The sequence below is a fragment of the Diadema antillarum genome, unplaced genomic scaffold (genome assembly GCF_040938485.1).
Source record: "Diadema antillarum isolate AM-2024a unplaced genomic scaffold, OU_Dant_1.0 seq00001969_RagTag, whole genome shotgun sequence".
NCBI lineage: Eukaryota > Metazoa > Echinodermata > Echinoidea > Diadematoida > Diadematidae > Diadema > Diadema antillarum.
The window spans coordinates 95,960-122,686 of record NW_027272628.1 but is presented as its reverse complement, the minus strand read 5'-3'; the positions used below and the strand labels follow the sequence as shown (position 1 = coordinate 122,686).

General features: G+C 42.1%; 1 protein-coding gene across 1 annotated transcript in view; it reads right to left on the bottom strand.

Moving 5' to 3' along the window:
- Nucleotides 1-803: 803 nt before the first annotated feature.
- Nucleotides 804-26,727, bottom strand: part of LOC139713445 (dynein axonemal heavy chain 5-like) — a 77,716-nt gene continuing 51,792 nt past the window's right edge. The window contains 32 exon segments of the mRNA XM_071625175.1: nt 804-1,190; nt 2,187-2,709; nt 2,964-3,256; nt 3,747-3,989; nt 4,601-4,753; nt 5,428-5,657; nt 6,163-6,450; nt 7,133-7,323; nt 7,669-7,783; nt 8,322-8,565; nt 9,094-9,276; nt 9,772-9,927; nt 10,668-10,823; nt 11,366-11,534; nt 12,202-12,329; nt 13,031-13,168; nt 13,944-14,030; nt 14,744-14,872; nt 15,959-16,201; nt 17,091-17,192; nt 17,602-17,824; nt 18,636-18,862; nt 19,286-19,450; nt 19,883-20,036; nt 20,416-20,546; nt 20,998-21,190; nt 21,624-21,910; nt 22,503-22,612; nt 23,121-23,334; nt 25,126-25,248; nt 25,811-25,945; nt 26,447-26,589. Coding sequence (XP_071481276.1) covers nt 804-1,190; nt 2,187-2,709; nt 2,964-3,256; nt 3,747-3,989; nt 4,601-4,753; nt 5,428-5,657; nt 6,163-6,450; nt 7,133-7,323; nt 7,669-7,783; nt 8,322-8,565; nt 9,094-9,276; nt 9,772-9,927; nt 10,668-10,823; nt 11,366-11,534; nt 12,202-12,329; nt 13,031-13,168; nt 13,944-14,030; nt 14,744-14,872; nt 15,959-16,201; nt 17,091-17,192; nt 17,602-17,824; nt 18,636-18,862; nt 19,286-19,450; nt 19,883-20,036; nt 20,416-20,546; nt 20,998-21,190; nt 21,624-21,910; nt 22,503-22,612; nt 23,121-23,334; nt 25,126-25,248; nt 25,811-25,945; nt 26,447-26,589 — 6,263 coding nt within the window.

Below are 26,727 nucleotides of genomic sequence, written 5' to 3'. Positions count from 1 at the left end.
ACATTACTGTGTCTGTTGATCTTGAAAGGTGAAAGCATCCCATTGCCTGTTAACAAGTTTGGGACATTTGAAAATTAAAATGGAAAATATCGCTTTCATGCACATGCTGATGTGGATGCAGCACAAGAAAACTTTAAAAATAGACATGCAGATCATAAGGCACATGCATTTGGCAATAATGTTGAACTGTTTTACTTGGTCAATTATTGAACCAGAAGGGCGTGGACATTGATGTGAAACTATTTGACATGAAAATTATGGCTGATGTGAACTCGACTGTAATTTAGCTACCTGTATCTATGTTAAGGTCATATCAACATTTGTTTACCGGTCAAACAGACATTCCAATTCAATCTTTCCTAGACGTAAAAGGAAAAGAAATATACTTTAGCACACTAATATTTTAACTACACAATGAACTTCATATGAAATGATGTACGACATTCTAAAAAATAAATCATATTCTTTGTGTTTATGACTCAGACAGAACTGCATGACAGAGCATGAGCACAAAGGAAATAAGAGGCTTCTGAAGTGGTAACAAGTAATGCGGAGGCAAAGAGTGTACTACGAGAATATAATACATGCATATACAAGTATTTATATGTTCTATATTTGTGACCATGAGCTGAAGATAACATGCATATACATATGCTGCATAACTGCTGACAAAGATATAAACTGGATGCAGTGTGTTTGACTGATGGCGAGCATGGAATGCAGATAAGATGGGGACAGGGATAGAGCAAGGTTGAGCTGCAGAAGGCTGACCAGTGGAATGACCAGTGGAATGACCAGAGGGTCTACTTGATGTCACAGAGCAAAGCCACTCCCCTGAGTATCCAGTGATCGGGGTTCTGCGTCGTCTTCAGCTCCACAGCCGCGATGTACGTCAGGTCTGTCCTGACAGGCTTCTTGTAGATGGGGCACTCGTACATGCGCGGGTCGCGCCCGGCCGTGCTGTTGATGGCATAGATATGGATGACCGGCAGCGGCTCAAAGAGGACCTTCGGCTTGGGCTCGATGAGGCGGCAGCCACGGCGGTCCCAGCTGGCGCCCTCCAGGAAGAGGCCGTAGACGTAAACGCCCTCCTGCGGTGGCTGGTTGATGTCATCCCGTAGGAAGCGTGTCACGTCGTTGTGCAGCACCACGCTGTCCAGGGCCCAGCCCTTGTGGGCACGGGTCACCTCCTGGGGTGGGAGACAGATGGCCACAAAAATATCTTTTAGTCAGTGCATGGTATAATAAGAGATTAGTGTTCCTACACATCTAATTAGTTGCTCAACTTCATGACACAATTACGTTGAGCTAAATCTTTTCATGGACTTGTAAGAGACTTCATCTTTTATTGAAGAAAATAACAGATAATAAAAACAAAAATTGGCAACATTGCCATATCAAGGAAGAAATGTCAATGATACAAGGGAACTTTGTTTATATTCCAGTCATATCAAAGGCATAATTTACCATTTGCAGATGAAACAGAAACCCAGCATTAGTGCTTTAAAATAGTTCTAAAATGTGAGTTAGGGATAAAAACAACCACTGTAAAAATTTGAATCAGTATAATAGATGGTGAGTATTGTTAAATACACAAAATGTGAACAATACTTATAATAAGAATTCCTCCAGATTTAACCGTCTACAGTTATGGTTTATTGAGAAAAATACTGATATCTCCTTATAATTTAGGCCTTATTGCGAAAATTTTATATGGTAGGATGTTTTGTGATACAACAGACCTACACATATGCATCAAATGTGATATCTTGAACATTTTTAAAATCACTTCTCCCAAAGGTAAACTGGACCTTTAACTTATGTATGCACCAGTCTGTATAGCTAGTAAATATATTTACAGTGAATCAATTGAATACAAGGCTGTCGATCAAACTTATTAGGTATTTAATAAACTTCAATACAATGTACATACTGGAGGTAGAATATCAATACTTACTTTAACATTTTCATTCATTATGACACAAATTATTTGACAGTTCCACCAAAGACATAAAGACATTTTACATGTGGGATCTTAATTTCTCGTGACAGACAATACATTTGGTTGAAGAACAATCTCTATGACCACTTTACCAAAGATTATCGGGGAGAAAACTCTTCATTTTTGGAAATGAGGCCTCAGAGATCTACAGTGGGATGTAGATATGCCAATGGGTTGTCCTCACCTGTCTCATTGCTGTCAAGAATCCCTGAGGGTTAAAGAAGCCAGTCATCCAGAAGGTGTTGGGGCGCCCCTCGAAGCACCAGGTGAAGAACTGCTTGTTGCGGTCCAACAGCTCGGTGAACCAGAAGCCCAGGGTGGAGGAGGCCCAGGAGATCTTGCTCCAGGTGATGGGGATGCGGCCGTCGAACATGCTGTCCAGGGCGTCCCGCAGGTTCTCGTTCATGATGATGGTGCCGTCGATGGCCAGCTTGAGGTCGGTCAGCGTGGAGCGCACGATGGAGATGACCCGCTGCATGCGGTCAATCTCCTGCCGCAGGAAGATGTTCATGGGCATGAGGGCGCCCATCTTCTGCAGCCGCTGCCGCACCTCGAAGGGGATGTAGTCCGCTGGCAGCTTGTCCAGCATGTCGTCCGCCTGCCGCTTGACGATGACCTCGCGTGTCTCACCGCCCCCGCTGCCGCTGTCCTTGGGCTGGATGCTCAGGATGGTTCCCAGTACTGTCTTGGCTGTATTACTCTGGTATCTGTTAAAATAATGTTGTTATTATGGAAATAATGTCATCTTAAGTCATCTTATTTGTAGGCCTTTAGTTGAACCTTTCTTACAGGTAGTTGCTATGGTAAGTTTAACACTACATCCATGAAGTGAGCAATATATCTACCATTATGAAAAAATAAAGTATGATTTTGCACTTTCCACTTATAGTGTAAAGGTGGTAAATACTATCTTGCACTAGATTGAACCATAATGAGTTACAATAACTTTGTGACTACGTACGTGATATCAGCGTTGGGGTGTAGACCAAAGGCCTCTGGTGTGTCAGCAAGGGGCAAGCTGTTGATGTACTCAATGTACTGTGGCGGGGCAGTGCACTTAGGGATGGCATAACCCTTGTAGAACACAAAGTTGGGGCTGAACATCTGCTCACTGAACCAGACTTTGGCAAAGGTGTTGAGGAGGCGCTTGTCGTAATCGTCAGTGACACGACCACCGTACTGGATCTCACCAATCATGTAGCGGACTGTGGACCAAGAAACCCCCTTCTTGATGTCCATGTCATCCAAGTGATTCTGGAAGTGAAGAAGTCAAATCATGTCAATCATATATCAAATTTGTAACCATGTTTTGTGAGTGACCTTTAAATTCCACATTTTATGCTCAAGGTAGCATGAACATAGAATGTTTCATTTATAAGATGCAGGAATGAATACCATAAACTTTTTTTGGTACAAATGCAAATGTGTGCTAATCATCAAGCCATTTTATGAGCATTCTATGAATTCCCTTCCCTCCACTACAATAAAACAGCTACAATAAAACATACAAACTTGACCATATCCCAGCATAGCTACACACCACCACAGTCCGGCAAAGAGACCAACAGAATAGAGTCTAGAAGGACACTAAGGACATTAAGATCTCTATTATGAGACAACTTGTTCTGGGGCTCCTGAGCTGATGGGTGTAGGAAGCAAGCCAGAAGGAGTGCCAATATTGATGAAAAGAAAACCCCATTGGGGGTAAATCAAGTGCATATCGTCTTGAGCAGGGATCCCTCACCTGCATGAACTGGATAGTGGAGCTGAAGTCAGCGGCATTGAACTCGTAGGGGATGTTCCAGCCGAGGGGGCCAAACTTGCGCCTCTCCTGCACCGTGGTGTGGAGGAAGGCGGTGGCGTAGAGCATGGGCTTCCACTGGGGCATGTTGGACACGTCCAGCTGGTCCTGGGAGATGCCGGCATAGGTCCTCTTCAGCCCCGCCTTGATTCCCTGGGGTGGCTCATTGGTGAACTTGATACACATCTGCACATGGTCCAAAAAGAAATGGCATTTCAATACAAACTTGAAGTACAATACAGTACACTCCCGTTATAATGAACACGGTTATAACGAAATTCAGGTTACAACAAAATAAAATGCAGGATGCAACGTTATCCACACTAAGTATTTTTATTGTTTATTTGTTCGGTCATAACAAAATTTTGAAATAACCAAAGAAAACTGTTGGTCCCGAGGACTTTGTTATAATGGGAGTCCACTGTATCATGTACGTTCCTCGTAGGATTACATATATTTTTTATATTGGAGAAGATCTTGGTAGGATACATATGCTCTCTTGCCTATGAACAGAAACAATAATGAACATCAATAAATGGGATCTGGAATTATCTGAATACTATTTGGTGAGTAGTATGAGTATGTTTACATCTGATGATTGATTGGGCATCATCTAAGACCTATTAAACCCTTTCATTGAAGGCTGACTGGGCGTGAGGAGTAACAACCATCTGGGCAGTTTCAACAATGTGAATCCAATGGCCCGAGGATGACTAAAGTAATATGTGCAAGTGTTTGATGGTCTTGTACATGTTTTAGGTTATTGTTTTTGTTTTTTGTTTTGTTTTTCCACTAACCTGCAGCAGACTGATGGGGAAGCTCTTGTGGGGCTCAGTGGTCATCCAGAGCCGGAAGTCATCATGGATGGTCTCCGTCTCAACGATGGTGTCCATCAGCTCATCAAGGAAGTCCAGCGACAAGTGACAGTTCTGGAGCAGCACCCAGCCACCCTGCAAGACAAGGAACAATAATGGTGAGTGGTAAAATGCTTGTTGCGTAATAGTGAGACATTGAACCTCTGGACACTAAACAACACTTGCAAAAATCTTCAACAGTGAGGTTTCCTTGATGCTTATAGCTTGCTCAAGTACCATTTCCCCTCCTGGTAGGTACCCGATATCATAGCTTGTTTGATTGGTTGTGTGTGGTGATCTAAACTTCAACTGAATTCTCCTTAACAATGCTGGCCATTGGAGAAGAGCCCCTACAACTGGATTTTAATCGACGATCATGTCAAATCTTTTTTGTTTTCATCTGTCCAGCGCATGATTACAAAGTTGATAACAGGCTTTAGGAAAAGACAGGCGTAAGAGTAATGGCGAAGAAATCTCAATCACTGGTTTTTCACAAGAACTAGGTAAAATGTCCCATTAACATGGAAAGGTGCCTTTGATACTGAGGTCACACCCTTGCTATGATGGTTACAAATGTAAATATTTTCAAACTAAAGCATCAACATCTTCATCTATTATTTATGATGAGAGCAACAACCAATCTTTCAATTTTTTACAAGCATCATCATAACTTTCTTGTTTGTTCTTTTCAAAAGGGATTTAAAAAAAAAAAAAGGATGTCTGCTGGCACATAAGTGAGTAGGGAAAGGGAGGGCCGGGAGCATTCTCACATTTGTCATGAACTGCTGAAGAAGCCGTCGAGCGTGAACCTCCTGACCCTGGCCCATGGAGATGGCTCGGCAGTCAAACTTCCTCTTCTTGGCCAGGCTCTCGATCATGTTGGTTGGGTCGGAGCCCATGGACAGGAAGCAGATGAGCGGGTTGCGAGGGTCGGACTCCTCAAACGTCCCCTCCAGGTCTAGGATGACACCCTCAGCATAACGCTGGCCCATGGAGTCAGCTGAAGAAGCATGGTGGGGGAGGGAGGAGGGGGAGGATTAGCAATTTGCTGGTATGCAATCAATGAGAATTTCATTTAAAGGCATTAAAACTGAATCAAACCTTGCAACAATTACATGTGCAGAAAGAGATGAACAAATAGAGCTTGTCACTAAATCCTCACAAAACAGGATTTATGTTATTCATTTAGAATGTAATTATGAGATATCAGATGTCCCAAGCAAATGGGTGATCTGGCTTTACCATTTACATCTTTGTGAAATCATTTTGACTTCATAAATACACTAGAATAGCACTACATTGACATAAATGTACCATCACAGCTTTCTACAAAGTATCCAAGATAAAGTTCAAAATACTGTGCCTCGTATCTCTGGTCTGCATTGGTTGTATACATGCACGTCTGTCATGCCATGCTTATAATTTACAAAATGTATGCGGTGCAGTCACTGTGGGTAAGCAGTCCTCTCCCAATGTACATGTGCTCTTGAGAAAAGAGGTCTTACCGATGTACTTGCGGGCCTGTGCAAGGGTGCGGTCGGGACACCAGGAGCGGATGAGGAGGAGCTTGCGGAAGACGTCCAGGGACTGCTGGTAGCCGTCGGGGATGGTCTCCTCCTCCGGCGCCTCCTTGTCGAACCAGTGCTTCCACTGCTTCTCGTTGCGGCTGATCTGGTTGAGCACCTCGGAGAAGTGCTTCAGCTTGCTCAGCTCCACCAGGTTCAGCCAGGTGATGTCCAGGATCCACTTGCTGGGCTTGGGCGGGCAGGCATTGAGGTCCAGTGACGCACCACCTGGTAGGGGGTATAAGAGGGAGCAGGTGGGTTGTTTGGGTGGGTGTGGTCAGAATCAGATATGTACATTGAATATTGTATGACTTAATTTGATGAATGGCATATAAATATTGACAATTAGCTGCTGGCCGGTGGTTGGGTCCATGCACTAGGTGCACGCCACATGCAAATGATTGCGGTGATCTTACGCACACATGTGTAACAAGCGGAGGTCAAGCAGGGTCATCACATTTTCAGTATTCACATGTGCACTTCCAGTAATGCGGAGTTACTGTGCAGCAAGCACAAGCAAGCAGTTTCTACCATATTCATATCTACTTTTTCCCTTTTCATCATGACTAAAGCATTCTTGTCACTTCACAGAAGGAATCCATTTTCAGAGCTTACAGTTGATATTTCTTTTTCCAGCATGTTTCAATTGCTCAGAAAATCGGCAAAACTATTGTAGTTTCTAGATACAGATAATGCTCTGTGTTTTTCGTGTACAATCACATAGAGCTTTTTACTATGCACCAGCACAGCACTGTTGAATCATTTTTACGGAAATTCAATAGCACTGTCGCCATTTGAATTTTCGCAATACATGTGATAGCAAGAATTAAGAGTCAGTAGTTTGTGTGGCAATGTAGTGCATCCAATGAGTCTAGTACGGCCACAGGAAAAATGTTTGACCGACACTCACCCTTGATGAGGGTCATGAACTCATCGTGCTTGACCTTCCCATTCTGAAGGTCAATCTTGATGGTCAGTAGCAAGGTGAACATGAACTTGTCTGCCTCGTAGAGTCCTCTGGCTGCATACTTGAAGACGGCAAATGTCATGTAGTCGATGATGTTGGCAATGCGTTTGCTGTTAATGGGACTCTTGGCAGAGCTGTGTACAAAGCAGAGAGCAATACCCATGACAACTGTAACTACTTTTGGGTCACAAAATGAAATCATAGACATACTTCGAAACTACTGTAAAGGGCTTACAGACATAACACAATCATAATGAAAATCTCTGAAAAGTTCTTAAATGCAAGTAATACCTGTAGCATCATTTACACTCACTTCCATATTCATATGCTTTTTAAATCAATGTACCATTAATTCTCTCTCTTCTCGCACCATTGTAAATTTTTCAAACCATGTTGTAAACTTTCTCATATGAATTGTGGAAAAGAACAAACAAGATGAAAATGATATGTCTAACTGATCTCCTGCTGATGTTACTCACTTGGCCATGGAGATATCAAAGAGGCCAAGGAACTGCTTGAGGGAAGTCTGGTACATGACGTTCACCATGCTCATCTCAGTGATCAAGAAGTAGAGGATGCTGCCACGAGTCGCGACTGTGAAGTAAAGGAGAGGGGTGGGAGTAGAAGTTCAGTACGATGTCTACTCATTGCACATATCACATAGAGAAGTCTTCTGATTTGAGTGAATGGAATACAGGTAAGTGCACCTCACAACCAGGCATTGGTCAATAAAACAAAACAAAAAATTTCACTTTTTATGCAATATGACAAGCCATACACCTGACACCTGAATACAATGCAAGGTACATACTTCAACACTGCAAAATTCATCTCACACTATCAAGGGAAGAAGTTGCAACTAAATGGATGTCAGATTCAAGGTTTTCATTTATGCAACAACTGTTATCTCTCTTTTAGTTTTGAAAGGGTATTCGTTTTTGTTTCTTATTCTAAAGTCTGGGGGAAAATGTATGAAAAGGCACGAGTCAGCAAAAATGAGGTTCCTGAACAAGCTCCCTCTAGCATGCAAGCCACATTCACCAGTGGAACTTGACTACTGCTACATTGTTACCATGACAACAGGAGTTTCTAACTTTGATGCAGTGGCTAACAGTCATCCCTGCTAACCCACCTGGTCTGAACTCCTCCCTGGCCGAGTTGATCTTGATCTCCGTCTCGGCGGCGATCTGCAGCTTTTGGCTGACCTCCTCGGCCGTGGACTTGGTGACCTGGAGCACGGTGATGAGCGACTCGTCGTCCACGAGGGAGCCCTGCGTGCTGGTCAGGCGGTAGAGGAGGTTGTCCTCCAGCTCCTTCATCTTGCGCTTGTTGGAGGTCACGTCTTCCACTAGCTTGGTCCGCTCCGCCTCCAGTTCCTGTTCATGAGACAGAATGCTAACTGTTTCTTATCCCACACATAATACTAGATAATATTTATCTGATTACAATGACACTGAGTAATACAAACATGCTCCACTGTGAAAATTTCATTCAATCTCACAAACAATTAGAAGTTGTGCTATGACAGATTCATTATCAAATGTCACCCTCTGTACAAATGTACTTGTAAGATTGCAACTGATGATTTACCCTTTCACAAACATGTTGGAAAAAGGAACCACTAGGATTCAAACCTGTTATCTATTGCTTTCCAGGCAGCAACACTACCACCAGTCTATCCCTGGTTGCCAACAGTTACACAGACCTTAGAACAAAATACCCGTGCTCCAAAATTCAGTCATTGTTACACTAAATATCATGAGACAAAAAAACGGCTTATTAAATACAAGAAAGAGTTTATGAATTAATCAATCATCTTCTTTGAAATTTAATTAGGAAGTCATTATTATTCTATCAACTGTAATGAAACTGTTCCCATGATCTGTGTGACTTTCAAAACTCACGCTCTTCTCTGTAAGGATGACACGACCCAGAAGCTGGTCCTCCAGCCCCTTCATGGTGACAGTGAAGTCAATGATGGAGGTCTTGGCACTGATCTCTGGGGTGTAGGCTGGGTTGGGCAGCTTGGTGGTGACGTAGAGTCGGAATCCATCCATCACATCCACTTCCTTGTCTCCCACTTTGACCTGCCACACACGGGGAAAACAAACAAAGTGATGTTGGTGGTATTCTTCATTTTATCCTCATTTTGATGACATTATAACTATCATTCCGGATTGCTTACTTCCACAGCAACATCTAGTAACGGTCAGTCTGCATGTTAGCCAGAATGTTAGTAGACTTAACCTACTGGATGTCACCACAAACAGTGTGATCATAGCATCTCACTACACCTTCCAAAGTAGCTTGTCAATGTAAACATAGTGTCTCCTTTTTGTGCAGATTTGATTTGAGTCTAACTCTATCTTTCATAGAAGCTCTTCTCTAAAAACATAGTATCTTTTTTTTTTCCTGCGAAAAATCTATTTCAGACCTAAAGCAGCCTTTAGTCTGCAAAGAGTCTACTTGAGCAATACAGAAAACATTTTTGAGGTTGCAAAATTCTTGTGAATGAAGTGATTTTTCTTATCTCGGCCTCCCCTTAAAGAAAGGACCTCCTACCAAGCTCATTGGTAACTCACCTTGAACGTGCTGCCACTCTTGATGTAGTTCTTCTCCAGGACATTGTCCAGGGCGGGGTCCAGCTCTTCCCCGACGTCCTCAATCATGAGAGGGCGCCCCAGAGACAGGCAGTCCTCAAGGTGTGTTCTGAAGTACTTGTGATTCAGGGAAGTAACCTGGACCGAGAGATTCCAAACACATGCAAAAAACATGCCCAACATTAAGACATGTCAAACAAAGAAAAAAGAAAACAACAAAGGCAAATAAACAGCTGTTAAGTTCCAAGACTGAGTAACATGAAAATTTTGAGTTGTGATGTCTACTTCTCTGGAAAGTTGTAAGAAAGCATCTGTCAATAATAGGACTATCATATATTTTAATGCACTGCATGCCTTCTCTAACCATTTTCTCTTTTTAAAAAAATGGTATGGCAGCATATAACTGCACAGTGGATGTGTATTGGTTCATTCGATGAGGTGCTAGACTATTCATAATCACACCAGTGTGAGCTACGTAGAGACATTTGGCCGTGTGAGAATAACCTAACTACAGCAAAGCATGGCATATGCTAGCATAGGCTACATAGAATTACTGCTCGAGTTTACCAAGCCATGATTTGCCAGATGCAGCAAGCTTGGTAGACAGACCACCAGTAAAAACGAGTGTCATGCTGGGAAGAGGTCCCTGATTCCCAATTCTTTCATTATGATACACAGAGTAGGCTATGCACTAGTCAATGGTGTTTTTTTTAACATTAGACAGGTTTTCATCATTATGACAGTGTCAACAGCTTCATCACTATGATCTTGGTCTTCAAAATACCAGTTCTACATGTTTGGGATGATTCTGAGTTTTGAGACAACACCAGGGATTGACAGTTATCTGTCACAGAAGGAAAAGTTGTGGTTACACTGACCTGCAGCTCATTGGCCGCCTCCCGGTTCTTGATCCAGATCTTGCCCTGGCCCTGGGGGTCGATGAGGAGGGGGAAGCGGGATGCCTTGGTGACAATGATGCCGTTTTGGATGGACAGCTCGTCATTGGGCAGGCCCTGTATGTTCCACTCCGCAATCTACCACAAGCCAGAGAGACAAAAATGACAGTGTTAAAATGGACGTAATACACAAGAATGCACATTAGTCTCACCTTGGGCACCTCAGCTACAACACCTACGATGACATTGGCTTGCTGTCTTCCACAGCCATCAAGAAATACGCTCTCAGTGGGACTATTTGAAACGCTGGCAACAGCGCTATAAGAACAGCCTTTAGTAAGTAAGGAGATTCTTTTGATGACCTTAGCACTTTAGATGAAGATGTCAGCAAGCTCGAGATAACAGCCCCCCAAAATTATATCACAATTTTATCTACAGATTTGTGAAAAATTTTGGAGAAGTTTAAAGTTTCATTTAAACAGTAAAGGAATGTGCAAGTCCACCTAGTGCAAAGCAATAAATTTCAACTGAGCAGACAAAAGTGGAGAAAAAAAATGAGAAACACAAAAGCAAGAGGACAGATAATGATTTACAATTATTGTTGCATTATGACACAGAGCAGGCCTACAGGATATGCTCAAGTTTTTCTGACACTCCATAATCAAGCACGCCTCGCTCACCGTGGTGTTGTCAACCAACATCTCAATGAGGTTGAGGTTGGCAGTGAAGGGGATCCTCCTCGTCTTCATCTCTTTCTGCCAGTCCTTGAGGAGCTTGCTGCGGAAGGCCTGGTTGAAGGGTCCCGAGTAGGACAGGAAACCGGTGGCCATCAGGACATCACCGACGAGTCTGCAAGAGGAGGAGTAGTGGGAGGAGGAGAAGGAGGTGGAGGAGGATGATTATTGGTAAAAACACGCTCCCATTTCACACCTGCAGTGACTCTCAACTTCAACCTATTTCCAGTCACGTGCAAGGCATCAGACCAACTTTTGTGACTGATGTTCGCTAGTACTGTCACATAACTGCACTAGAAAAAGTATCATTAGTACTGAACCAAGTGGGACTGGACTGAATGGACCTGTGCAGCATTACAGCAAACTAAATTTTTTACAACTGATGGTGTGGTTTTGCATTGACCAATTCCCATGGACCCACTGATGGAACATTGCTATTATGGTGCTTAAGCTCAGTAGGAGTGCATAATATTCACTTCACATTCTGAGCACATATGACAGTTTAGCAGAAATGCAGACAAAGTAAATTTGCCAACATAACATGACCACTGTGTTAAAAAGAAAAGCTATATATCATCACATCAAGTATCTTATTTTGCCCTTTGTTAGGTGATGTATGATAATGGATAGCTTTCTTATCAACCCAACTTTTTATGTTAGAACTTTAGTTTTAAGATGAACAACGACAAGGGCATTATCTGTGCTAGATTTCAGTGAAAATCAACACCAGAGTGGCCGTGAGTCAACATGGCAGACATGAAAGCTCTGCCTGACTGACTGACCTTCCAATCTGAGCCTTGAACTCCTTGTTTGCTTGCGTCCAACGCTCCTTCTCTCCACCCAGACCGCTGATGAGAGTGGAGGCGGCTTCCATCTTCCGCCGGCAGTTATCCGCATCATCGAGCAGATCCTGCGGAAAACGTAGAGAAAAGTTGGAGAATTTGGTGCAGGGAGACTGGGAGCATATGATTAGCAGGACAAGGACTCACACGGAAATCAATGTAAAATACACCTGCTGGCTAAATGTGTGTTATTTAATTTTTTTTTTTTTTTTTTTTTTTTGGGGGGGGGGGGGTTGCTTTGTTTTTTTTTGAGAAAGTTACAACAGTCAGAGAATAGTTAACTATCTCATGTAATCAATTGTCAACCATTTCCTCTGGGTGTGAAGGCAGCCTTTGCAGCATGTATTACACCTAATATCAGGGATGCAACATCCACATCATATACACATAGTGAGTTAACAGTGAGGTATCAGGCCTCAAAAGAAAAATATATATAAGCATGGCATCTATTGGTTTATCAATTTATGCCTGGCTGCAATGAGCATACCCCTTAAGTCAAATTATAATAGATTTTACAGGATTTTACAGTCATCATCATTATCACTTCCACCATATTCATCTTGATAATTGTCATTACTATGATGATTATCAATACCACCATCATCATCATCTTTAGCAACATCTGCTCCATAAAACCTTTTCATCACCATCATCATCATCATCATCATCATCATCATCCTCATCATCATCTTCATGATCATCATCACCATAACCACCACTACCACCACCATCATCAACCACCACATAGAGCATCAGCCTGATGTCGAACCTGTTTCTTCTTCATGGCAGCGTCATACTCTGCCTGTGCCTCATCCAGTTCAGCCTGCTTGGCGTCCAGCTGTGCCTGGGCCTTGGACAGGTCACTGTTGGCCACGGACAGCCTGGCTTCTTGGACAGCCAGATTGGCCTGGACGTCCAGACAACCGAATCAAGAGAATCATCCGGGGGGCAGGGAGAGATGGGAAAAAGGCACATGGACATGAAGTGAGAGATGGAGATTGAGACAGGTGGAACAGAAGAGAAAGACAGATCGGAGAGAGGGAGTATGGTAAGGGGGTGGGGGCGGTGGTTGAGAGAAGAGACAACAATGTTAAAGGGCCAATCAAGGAACATTCATAGTGAGCACATCAATTCTTTCCAAGGAGATATTGTAAAATGTCCATGTTCAGAAATGAAGTTTTGGAACCATCTCATATACAGCATGTTTAGACTAGGCAAGTTGTCCCATGATTAACAGTAAAAGTTACAGTCCCTCTTGTCATTTGTCTTTCCTACAAATAAGAGGCAAATGTGTGGGATATGGATGATAATACAAAGAATGGAAGGCAAGAGACAACTTAAAATGCTGTGCTAAGATATTTTGCAAGCAAGTGATTCATATCTGGAATCAAACTTGAATTCTCTTCAGCAAAATCTGACAGTGACTGCAAAGTAGGTTTTACTGCTGATTACAGTAGAAAGAACTATGTTGCATTGCAACATGGAATGGAAAATATTCGCTGAATATCCATTTCATTGCAACTATCAAGGAGAGAGACTTCCACACACATCATCAAACACACAAAAGTGCTTTAAATAAAAATGTGCTTGCAACACAGAGTAAATATGATGCTACTCTTCGCTGAAAGAGTATGGGCAGCTGTTATCGTTTTCAGCCCCTTTTCTGGCTTATATTTGCATACCTTGAGAGGCAGTACTTCCTTGTTGATGCCATAGAAGAAGGACATTGCCTTGGCCCAGCTGCAGAGACCAGCAACATCACCACACACCTGTGTGAGGAGAGAGATTGGAGGGTTAAGCAGCCATTTTTTTCACTTAATTACTGAAGTAGAGGAAAACTTATTAAACTTAAAACAAACACTGAATGGGTGGGGCCAAGGTGATAAAAACAAAACATCTTGATATCTCCAGCAAACTTGAAGTCTGTCTATGATCTTCAATCTACATTAATCTTGATAAGTCAGTGGATGGTTTTATGGGTCACCAATTTTCTGTAATCTATTTCACAGTGATTAGAAGCACTGAGAGACATCAACCAAATATACAACTATACTAGATTCCTTGCGGAACGGCAGATCGTTCACATAACTTACCACTAATGGACCAACAGCTGACTACTGAACACAATCAGAATTCATCATGTAGCTAAACTAAAGATATAAATATCTTAAGTGTCTACTTCAGGACACAGTTCATTTTCTGAAATGTGCTCATATGTGAATGACTGAAAAATATACATTCAAATTGACAAATAAGGATGCAATGATGTAACACTCAGATACTATTCATATCTTATGTACATGCAGGGAAACAGAGGATTCGTAACTCCACGTGACTTTGACGAAAGACAAATCAAATTTTTCATGAAAGGCAGGTAAAGACTTGTAAAGCAGTTCTCTGTTTTTGCACTATCCTTTGGTATTTAGTATGAACTACTCTGCCGCCAGCACGCACTGTGTGCAGAATGTGAGATGTGACAAACCTTCTTGGCCGACTCCATGTTGAAGTCTTCCATCCTGAGGTAGGGTTCGAGCAGCTCCACGGTCTCACCGTTGATGGAGTCCTTGGGGAAGGTTAGAAGACCCTGGAGGAAGCCGGCACTTCCCATCAGCTGCAAGGGGGAGGGGTGAGGTGGGGGAAGACATGATGACCATTCAACATATCAGAGCCCTCAAATGTGAGGGTGGGCTTTTTGCAAGGAAACACACCCCCATTTCAGCCCACAAAAGAGGCTCACATGTCACACCAGAAAGAAAACTTGGGGTAATAATGTTACATGTGCAATGCGACTTCAATACTTGAATTCCAAAGTGACTATGGGGATGCCGAAGTTTTCCAGATAACGAAAAGATACTAAAAGAGCTCTTTCAATTTTTCCTGTCAATCCTGTGATGCACTGTTTGCTCTTCCCACATATCCATCCTCTTTCATCCATCCACTTATACATCCCTACACCACACCAATTTGATCTCAATTATCCTTCTTCCACAATCCTTTCTTCCATTCCTCCCTTCGTCTATCCATCAATCCATCATTACATCTATCATTTTATATACCTATTTTACCATTTGTCTGCCTAAGCATGAATGCAAGCATCAATCATTCTATGTCTATCTGTTTCCTACATACATACATTGTACTATCCATGTCTACACCTCTATCAATCAATTCACCTGTGTTTACATCTCTATTGATTAATCTATCTACATCTATTTTTCTAATAAGCATCTATCTATCTATCTATCTATCTATCTATCTATCTATCTATCTATCTATCTATCTATCTACATGTATCTATCTACATGTATTTATCTATCTATCTACATGTATCTATCTATAAATTTATCTCATAATCTATTTACCTTTATATAACACCAAAATAGATCCCTATCATTTTTTGTTGTTATTTGACATTGATCATTTGTCCCATTTTACTGTTACATCATCATTCATGAAATTGTGGCTCCATTTACAGTGCAATCTTGGATCCATGTTTTTCATTCGCGCAATGGACAGAATATTTAATTTGATGACAGATGAAATTACTGATTCATTCGACTCGGCTCCTCCTGGTCAAATGGATCATTTCATCTTTCACCTCATGAAATGTTCTGTCCATTGCACTCATAAAACATTTATTATTTGTATATTCTACTCCACTCTCCATCAACTCCTCCATCTGCGTGGGAACACACACCTTGAGCGACTCCGCCCAGGACGGCACTGGGCTAACCCTCTCCGGGTCGGGGGCGGTCTGGTTGATCTTGCGCTGGAAGAGCAGGAGCACGCAGTCCATAATGCGCATGATGAGGTGGGGAGGCTTGCCCAGCTTGCGCACGGTGGAGATGTGGGCTGGCTTGATGGTGTTCAGCGCCGCTTCGGCCTCAGCGAGGGCAGGCTTCGCCGCCTCTAATTTTTCCTCGGCCACCACTTTGTCAGCCTGTGCACAAGGGATGGAGATCATTGCAAAGTAAGATTTCCACGACCACGCCATTTGGCATTTGCCAAAAGAAATTCCTGCTCTGCCCATGTGAGAGGTTATGTAACTTACAAACAAAAATTGTCACTAAACCATCTCGTGATTACCAACAGAAAGTTATGACTTGCCTAGTTGGATTTTATGCTCCACATACATTTCTCTCTCTCTCTCTTGTTCTATACATCTTTTGTATATAAGCTGGTTTCAAAAGTAAACCAAATGAAATTAAACAATATTTTGAAATTCCAACATGACTCAGATGCCACTTCAAGTTCCTTACTTGACACCACTATTCCGTGATTAGCTGCCATTTTCTTGCTAAAGATCACATTCTTTGATTGCCTTCTTTACTTCAGCCATAACATCAAAGACCTCCATCTAGTGGAGCAAACCTCTGGGGTCTTCTCTAAGTTTCATGGAAGTTTAACCCTTTGTGCACCTAAGAACTTAGCTTAACTTGCCAATCACTTCGTTTTTTTGCACTCAGTAATACATCCAAACTTGACCGTGTTGCGGATTGGCAAGCCCACTCAGGTGAGTAGTAATGTGTTACACTCTGACTGGAAGGTCTATGTGATACAGTAGGGATTAGGGGGACTACTTGTAGGTAATCTCTATTAACCCATTGAGGACGAGTCCTGAGTATACTCTGGCAGGTCTCTATGGAAAATGCATGTTGTAGCAAAATCAGTCCGTCTTCAATGGGTTAACCAAGATTTAGTTTCCAGGTATTCCAATAGTGTGCTCTCGTGTGCCAATCGGCAAACCATGCACGGTAAAGGGCTGGGCTGTAATGGAACTGACAAAATACTTTGGAGTTCCTGCTACTGACAGATGGAGAAATACTCACATTGATCTCATCCACAATGGCCTGGGCCTTGTCCTTCACCTTCTGGACCTGAGACTTGACCTGTTCGGCGGCCTGAGCTTTGACCGTCACAGCCGACAACACCTAGAATGAAAGGTAGGTTGTGTGTGTGAAGAGTCATGGTATGGCACTGATGTACATACAACACAATTATATATAACTGCATTTTAGAACAGCATGTCTTATTTAGATACAGAAGAAATACTGTTCTTAGCAAAGCCTATTCACTTCAAGGGCCCTCTCGTTACTCTAATATATCTTTTTAAATATGTGTTGCATATAGGCAGATGAAGAAACTTCTAGATGCATAGAGGGCACAGTTTTAGCCACAGTTTTGTACCTTGCAACCACAAAATAAAAAGGAAGAGAATCTATAGGGTTTAGCCAGGTAACAGGTCAAAGACACCCACAAAAATGCAACTATTTGTGCATTATTTAAAAGATTTCAAACTAGCAAGCTTTCATCGTATCAGTAGGGGGTACTCTTACTCACCTCCTCAGCTTTCTTTGAGGCCACAGCCAGGTCCTTCTCCTTCTCCGCCAACTGGACGCTGAGCTCTGCCACGGACGCCGAAGCCTCCACCAGCTTGTCCAGTCCAGTGGTCATGCGGCGGGACAGCTCGTTGATCTCCTCATACTTGCTGCGGTAGATGTCCTTGTAGCCGGCAATGAAGGACAGGTAGGACTTGGGCGTCACGTGGGTGGCACGACGGAACCTGCATGAATAGAGAAAACAGACAGATTGAAGTTTACTTAGTTCGTATATGGCACAATGTGCCTGGTTAATTTGTTCACTATTACTAGTCACCTAAGTGAACAAGGGTTGGCATCATTAACCTGTTTTTCTTGTCTGGGTACACTGTAGGTACGTGGACCACTTCACTTTGCACCCTGCTCTTTCGATGAATGAATGAAATGGGATCTTTTATGTGCTTGCGTTGTGAGGTAATAGAAAGTTCGATCACTAAGTCCTATTCCTCACGGCCACAACAATTGAGCATAAACTTACATAACATTTTTTCAGCAGTGTGAAATCAATGTCCCTGTGGTTTTAAGTCTCCCAATAACTTGGAGAAATTGCAAAATGAGAAAAGAAGATGGAGAGTAAGTGTTGCAAATGAAATGATAAATATATACTATGTGAAAGTCATAAATTGATGGGCAGACATGAGCAGGAGAGGGGAAACCCAAGCTCCCTGTAGTTCATAGTCTAGTAATTAAATGAAGAAAATTGCAGATCTGAGAAGAAACATTCATATCCTTGATAAGACAACGCTGTTGGTTACAATTACGGAAACAAGTTCTTTAAACAAACACTTCTTTTTCTCTATCCTTTCTTCACACTCTCCCACTGGATGATCCTGACTGCACAACTATCATCTAAACAATGATCAAATGTCTAAGTTGCATGGCTTGTGATAAAGAAGAGCTGTATTTTACTCTTCGTTTCTTTCAACTGAATCCTTATTTCATCAGAGGTCTGAAATGAAACATGCAAGATTTGTTAAAGGTCAGCGACAGACTGACCTCTCAAAGTAGTCCACGCAAGACTCGGCCACTCCGTCCTGGAAGGTACCCATGGCCTGCTCCACTTGCTTCTTGGTGTCGTCCGTGCAGACGATGTCGAACGTCTTCAGGAAGTGGTGGGACACAGCTATGAGGGCATCCTTCGGCCAGCGGCTGAACCAGTCCATGGTGCAGCCAGAAATCAGACCGGGGAACTTGAGGGAACGATTTCGGAATTTCTCTCCAACCTACGATTGTAGTCGGAGAGGGAAAAGGAGATTGGGAAGAGGTCACATAACATAAGTAAGTTATCATTTTACGCAGGCACCAAATATGTAGATGGAGCATTCTTACATTAATTCTATACTATGGGTCAGCCACAATATCTAAACTTTTGTCTTAACTCTGCCAACATTGGACAGGCAAACACATCATAAATTCAATAAGAGCAACCAGCTACTGATTATTTCTTCAAATCATATTGGTGAAGTCCCCTAAACGAAAGCAAGGAAAAAGTTTCCTTTATAGCATCTTTATTTCATCTCAAATGAACACTTATGCTAATGTAAAAATCACACATATAAAACCAAAAACACATCAAAAAATTATTGTTCAAACATAGAACCTTAAAAAAAAATGTTAGGAAAGTCCTGCGGTGGCAGTCAACTTACAGGAGAGAAGCAAAGGACGACATGGAGGTTCTGCCTGGACCTCGTGATGAAATAGTCGTAGAGATTCTCTCCCGTCGGCGGTCGCCGTGGATACTCCTTCTTCATGACGGGAATCAGCTCCTGTGTGATCTCGTCAATCTCGTCACGAGCGAACAGGTTGGAGACCTTTGGGGGTTAGGAACACGTGCGGGAGAAGTTAATCCATGTAAGTGGATAATCCACAAATTAATGGAATCAGCGAATGACAGAAATGACTTGTATGACAAACAATGCACTGCAATCAACATCATGGACACTTTCAAGCAATCATCTCCTGATCATGTCTTTTTTACAATGATGATAATTGCAACAGCAACAACAAATTTGTTGACCATGCAAGATGTCATATCTATTGACAGCACCAAAAGAAGCTTTTTTATTAACTGATATCTTTCCCACAGTGAAGGGTCAGCTCATCGTCATTAATTCGAGACTGTGTAACTTGTTACTGGTACTGGGGCCATTTTTGGAGTAAAGCGACAGACAGTTAACCATTCGTGAAAGCTGTAAGGTCACTCATTAATGGATGGTAGCATCCAGTCTCCTCCTCCTCCTCACCTCTCCAGACGACAGGACGTTGTTGAGGTACTCCAGAAAGCTCTCATCCTTGATCTCATTGTCAGTGAAGATGAAGGTGATGCCTTTACCCTGTTGGCCAGCAACCCTGTACAGTGTCTTCAGGTCCTCCATCAGGTTGGATGTATTGTATGACCTGAAGAGATTCCAAGCATGATGCAAAAGTCATTTACCACATCTACTACTGTGGTAAGTTCAAGTTTTACATTTCCATAATTAAAAAGTTCTACAAAAGGATGTATTGCCGACAGTGTAACACAAATCAAATATTTGTAAAGACCAGAAAAATTATATTACCTATCGGGTAACACAAGTTTAATACTAGTACAGACCACAACTGGTGTTGATTTCAAAACACCCAATACAAATATGTGGAAAAAAAAAGATTGACAGTTGATTTTTTTTTAAATAAAATCATGCCCTTATTTCCCCCCCCCCCCCCCCCCCCCCCCCCGCCCCAGAGCTCTTATACTCCAATAGAGGCTGGTGTTTGGTGTCAAGACATCAAATCTCACCTGGTGAGTGTGATCTGGAATGTCTTGTAGCCAGCGATGAAGGATGCCAGACGAGTCAAACTCTGCTTTCCTGAACCACCAACTCCGACGAGAAGGGCATTACCACGAGCAGTACGGATGATGCGGGACACCTACAGAAATTGAAGAATTTCATTTCAACTGACCAAAAGAAATGCCCACTTGTATATTTACATTTGCTAGGTATCATAGTGGACACTAACAGTACACACTGTTTTAGTTACAGTGTAGTATCATTGATATAATATCCTTTGTAAATGTTCAAAGAGGAATCTTGAAAAGTTGAGGGAAGATTTATGAACGTAGAGTAATGAAATTCTAGGCCGAGAAGGCTCTCCTCTCACTTTACTATTGGTTGTATTTTTTATGCGAGCAACACAATAGTGGAGATGCTTAAGTTGCATAACATGTATTTTTCATTATAGGTTGGCACAAAACTATCCCTAGCCTAAAAATACAACCATCATGCTTTTGTGAAGACTGTCTGGATGTCAGGAAGAGGGGAGTTGGTAGTGATGAAACCCAGGGTGGGTCAGATCTATCAGTTTAAGTAGAACCTCTCACCTTGACCAAATGAATCATGGCGTCCTTGAAGAAGACCAGGTCCATGCCGGCTCCGCGGATCTGCTCGTTGTACAGGGACATGAACATCTGGAGGCGCTCCTCCAGACCACTGTAGGATGGGATGGGCTCGTAGATCTTTGGCATGTCAAAGTCGGCATCATCCGGCTCGTCTCCGGTGGCCTCGGGAGCATCACTGTTCATGGGAACAAACATGAAACAGACCCATCAAATGACCGTCCTGGCAACAAACAAAAAAAGAGGTGCTTTGGCTTGAAATACAAATAAAGGCTAATCTGATGCCATAATATACCCAGCATCAGTGGTTACACTGACTGCATTTGAAGCTTGTTGGTGCTTCACCACTCCACACAAGATCCTTAACGCTACAAAAGAAATCACTGCAATGATAATGAATATACAATTTAATTTAAATGAAGGCACCTAGGACTGGTGTACTTCTGTGAAAAATTATAGCAATGTGAATGTTTTATGATGCAAACTGTAGACAGATATGTGTCCTCAAAAATTAATGAGGCACCTTTGATGAGAGGTAAATTACATAACAATCACATTTTCAGCTGAGTGACCACTGACCATTGACCACTAGCTGTCCCCTTTCTACTTACCGGAGGAAGTCCACAAAGTAGTGGTCCTCCTGGCTGGTGTGGAACAGGTCGTCCCCAAGCTCTTCCTGGACGACACGGCCGATGGTCTTCTGGAACCACTCACAGTCCTGCGGGTTGGTGAAGCGGTCAGCGATGACCCGCACGCACTCATGCTTCCAGAGGGAGAGCAGGATCTTGGGGGAGGTCACCACCTCGCTGAGGGTGTTGATCATGCCCTGCCAGATGCGGGACAGGTCGCGCAGGTTGAAGATGTAGTGGAACTTGGCCGGTGTGGGCAGCATCTTGATCTGATGGGGAAACGGGGCAAGATGGATTAATCAGCATAAGGACAGAATTATTTTGCATGCTAGATAAATTCAATCTGTTCTTGTATTCTATTCAGAAATCTATTACAGTATGCCATCCATACCCTGTTTGAATGCAAATTGTTAAAAACACGATATATAAAAGAAGTGATGCCCTGACTTCCAAATTATCGGAAGTACAAAAATCTTTGCCTGAAATTTGTGCGAACTCGGGGAATATTTCCCTTATGACAATTAGCTACAAATTGCAGTAGGATAAATAGCATACGATCACTCTGATGACAAACAGAGAGCCCTGAAAATGAACCATAATTATCTGGACATTCCATTGGTCTGTCATGAAGCAATGCAGCATAAGATGTGCTATGGTTTGTAGGTCACTTCATTTCAAGTCAGTGTAAACAAATTAAAGAGACTATACAAATCTAGTCTTCAGGTGTCAATAGAGGTAAAGTTGTTACAGGAATGCAGGAAGACAACACCGTGCATGTATGCGTGCTTTTACATGCATTGCCACATGGTGATGACAACATAGACTGAACTAAAACAACATGAATACATAGTTCTGTCCCACCTTTGTAAGCTGCCAGAGACGGCGAGTGACAGGGACCAGGGCTTTGGCCAGTTCCCTCACATCAGCACTGAACCCTCTTTCCTGACAATAATGACCAGTGCTTATCACACCTGTTTGATGCAAAAACAATTAGAGAGACATATCATCATTACCCCAATTCTATATCTCAAACTTATCTTCAGAAAATGCAATGAAACAGTTGTAACTGATGTTGCAATACAAAAGTTGAAAATGGCAAGAACACCTACGATTCTCATGAATTTTAAGAGATTAGGAGCATTAAGAGTAATACAGCAATTCTATTTTGATTACAAAGAAAGAACTAAGCAAATCAGTCTTACTGCTATTTCTCATCATTTACTCAGATATTTCGGAGACAGTGCAATCTTAATTCCTAGACGATTTGTTCAAACTTGACGTAAGCCTTTCATTAAGTTGTGCATATGATGCTTTTGACACATTATCCTTCCAAATAGCACTATAACAAAAACAAAAACACACACAAAAATTTCATTCAAGCATTACATTTTGACATTTCTACTGAGTGTTTGTTCACTGGGATTAATGATACCAAAGTAGGGTCATTTTCATCCCTCCTGCATTGCCCTGTCATCTCACCAAAGATCTTGTCGATGGAGGGGTTGGAGGGCAGGGTGCAGTTGAAGATGGAAAACTGTCTCTTGAGGCGCTGCGGGATGTCGTTACGACCTCCTCCGGGCTGAATCATGGCGGCCATCATCTGGATGTCGGCAATGATGGTGAAGTCTCCGGGCTTCTCCAGGTTGTAGAAGCCGCTGAACTCCATCATCTGGCGCACAATCTCATTCGTGATCTGAGATTTGAATCAAGCCAGGTATGAGTCAAATAGAATGTGAGAAACCAACTGAGGCAAATGATGACCATCAACGTAGTGCATATTGTGAGGTGCTCATTTCTTTGCTCAGGGTCTTAAAGTGAACGGAAATTTATTCTCGTTGTAACAAACACCTAAAGGTGCGTTTGAGCGCTCTCCTCAAGCGAACTGTACCATACCATACCCGCGCCAGAGGAGCGCTCGAACGCTCCTGAAGTGTACCATACCGTACTGTACCGAGCCAAAAGTGGACCACTTCCCGATGTGCTCCAAAAGCGTACCAAAGCATACCAAAAGTTCGCTGTAAAGCATGCGCGTATCATGCGCATACGTCACAACGCAAAAACATCATTCTCTTTGTTCGGGACAGCTGTAAGTAGTAAAGAGCCAGGTGGATGACATTCTTGTTACAAAAATGTGTGACCTTTTCTAAAAATAACTTGTGAGGTACGCTTTCTCGACAGAGCGCTTGAACGCTTCAAATCTGGCACAGTTCGGTACGGTAGCTTTGGTTCGCTTTAGAGCACTCGAACGCAGTCTTAGATCTTCCAAGCCATTTAGCTTGCCGGTACAGAGTTGTGCAAGATTCCAACACACAATACCAGCTGGCCACTTGACGCTCTAACGATTACTACTATGTACTGATATAGGAACAGCTGACAACAGGGCTAGTGAATTAGCATTTCATCATGACTTAAGCGAATACGGATAAATCTGAGTTTTTAATGTTTGGTTCGAAGACACAATTAGGTAAACTTGACATTAATTTAATCTCCTTTTCCGGCATGTCAATTAGTGTGTCCCAAACCTGTCGCAACCTGGGTGTAATACTAGATTGTAATATGACTATGTCTCATCAAGTTTCTAGCATTTGTAGATCTGTAAGATACCAACTTCGTAATATCGGCTTCATCAGAAAATATTTGAACCGCTCTTCTACCGAAAAATTAGTCCATGCCTTGATATCATCTAGGCTCGATTTTGGAAACTCTGTCTTATTTAACTTACCACAAACTCAGCTCTCCATGCTACAGAGGCTTCAAAATGCGGCAGCACACATCATCACACTATCCAAGAAGCACACTCACATCACCCCTATTTTGAGATCACTTCATTGGTTACCAGTCAAAGATCGCATTATTTTTAAGATTTTACTTTTGACTTTTCATTGCATTCAGGGCGCTGCTCCTCAGTATAACATTGACTTACTCCATAATTACATCCCTGCTAGATCTTTACGCTCATCCAACTCCGGTTCTCTGATAATTCCAAGATTCACTACAATATGGGGCACACGTGCCTTTGGCCATGCCGCTCCCACCTTATGGAATAACTTACCTTCAGCCGTAAAAAATTGTTCTTCATCAGACTCCTTTAAAAGCAGTCTAAAAACTCACTTGTTTAAAGCCTCAATTTGACTACTCATTACATGTACTTGATATTTGTATGTCCTTTATCTCCTTCACTTTCTCTTCCTTCCGCGCCTAGAGCACTCTGCAGAGTGGATTTGGCGCTATATAAATCATATCAATTATTATTATTATTAAGCGTAAAACACAATCTTCAATAACTTTCCTACCAAACTGTCAGTCTGACTATACACCTATGTACATCCGTCTACAGGGCAAACTGAACAGGTATTACTCGAAATTGGTAGGCATATAACAAAGACTACATGATCACATCTTGCCAAATCATGTCAAGCGAAGATAATTGTTTTTAAAACAAATGAAATGAATCCATTATTGTCATATAAAATATTCACTGTACCTGGTCTCCCCACTCATTGATGATGGGCATGTTGATGTCGTCAACAAAGACTGTCATTTTCTTGCCAGCAGGAGGCCCGTAGGTGTTTCCGACTCGCTTGTCAACATAGCTCTCAATGGTTCTCTGTACGGACGGAAGAATTATCTCTCTAATGTCATTCAATTCAGTGAAAGATGCAATATAGAGATAAGGTCCAACAACAGTGAGAATGGTATCAACTTGATATTACCAAGGGTACTGGGTTGTGGAAGGGTGCTACATTTCACTACATACACTCTGTTTAGAAGTGCATGGCTCACACGCACAAGACAACAGCACCGTAGAAGTAGATACAGACTTTCATATTTGCTAACACAGGCAAACAGGTAAAACATTTTTTGCTCTAACATGTGGAACCTGAACTGTATGTCTGCATATTTTAAATGCATCTTTTATTTGCATACAATCTGTGACACTATTAAAGTGTGATATGACAAAGGATAAATGATCACTCACTCAAAAACACTCTACTTCAATCAATCTCTTCAAGTGCATGACCACTCATTCATGGCTGAAGCTGAGTCAGGTCTGCCACACACAAAAAAAAAAGGAAAAAAGGGGGAAAAAAGATGCCTGATAAAGGAACAAATTAGTGCATCTTTGTTCAACATTTTGTTTATTTTCTGGTTGTTTTCTTCCTCCTTACCTGGAACATCATGGGTGTTGTGGCAGATGAGAAATTGAAGCTCTTGGCCACGTGAACCTCAGGGTTGTATTTATCCATGGAGCCCTTGATCATGACTGTCTTTGCTGTACCCTGCTCTCCAATCAGCAGCACAGCCTGAAGATCACACACATACATACATGAAAAGCACATGATTTACAACTTTGGAGGAATTAAAATATCTCTGTTGCCATCTCCTACGATGCACATCATCGCAACATGAAAGAACAAGGAATATTATATCTGTCAGCAACTACAAGTATTTATTTTAAAAAAAATTGCCAAAAATCATTCAAACATCATGGCTTACTAACAACAACAAAAGAAATCCAAGGAATACTGTAGAGTGGAAATTTTGCGTGAGTAATTTTTCGCACTCTGCATGTGAAATGAATTTCGTGTATTTTGGATTCCGCAGAATAAAAGAGAAAAATATTATTACAAGTCACATGTAAAAATACTTGCTCACTTTAATTTTTGGACTAATTTTATGTTGCGTGAAAACTACCCCGTCAGAAAAATTTCCCACTTTTACAGTTGTTAGGAAATTTCCCAGTTTTACTGTATTATGGGAATATTGCAAGCAAAAGCGGCAACTGCAACTAGATATCTCATTACCTTGGACTGCTTGGCAATTGTTTGGATGAGGAAGTCTGTCCTGACGTTGTCCACGTTAGGGACCAAGATTGAGCCATACTCTGGGGTGGAGTCTGGTGGGTAGATCCAGTCCTCAACACGCTTTTCCCAGTGCACCCAGTTTCCTGATTTGGGGGGGGGGGGGTGTGAAAGGAAAGTTTTGAGTACTGAGCATAACTGAGTATTGAGTATGTCAGTATTTATCTGTGTACAAGTATCGAGTACTAAGTATTAAGTATTAACCCGTTGAGGACGGTTTGATT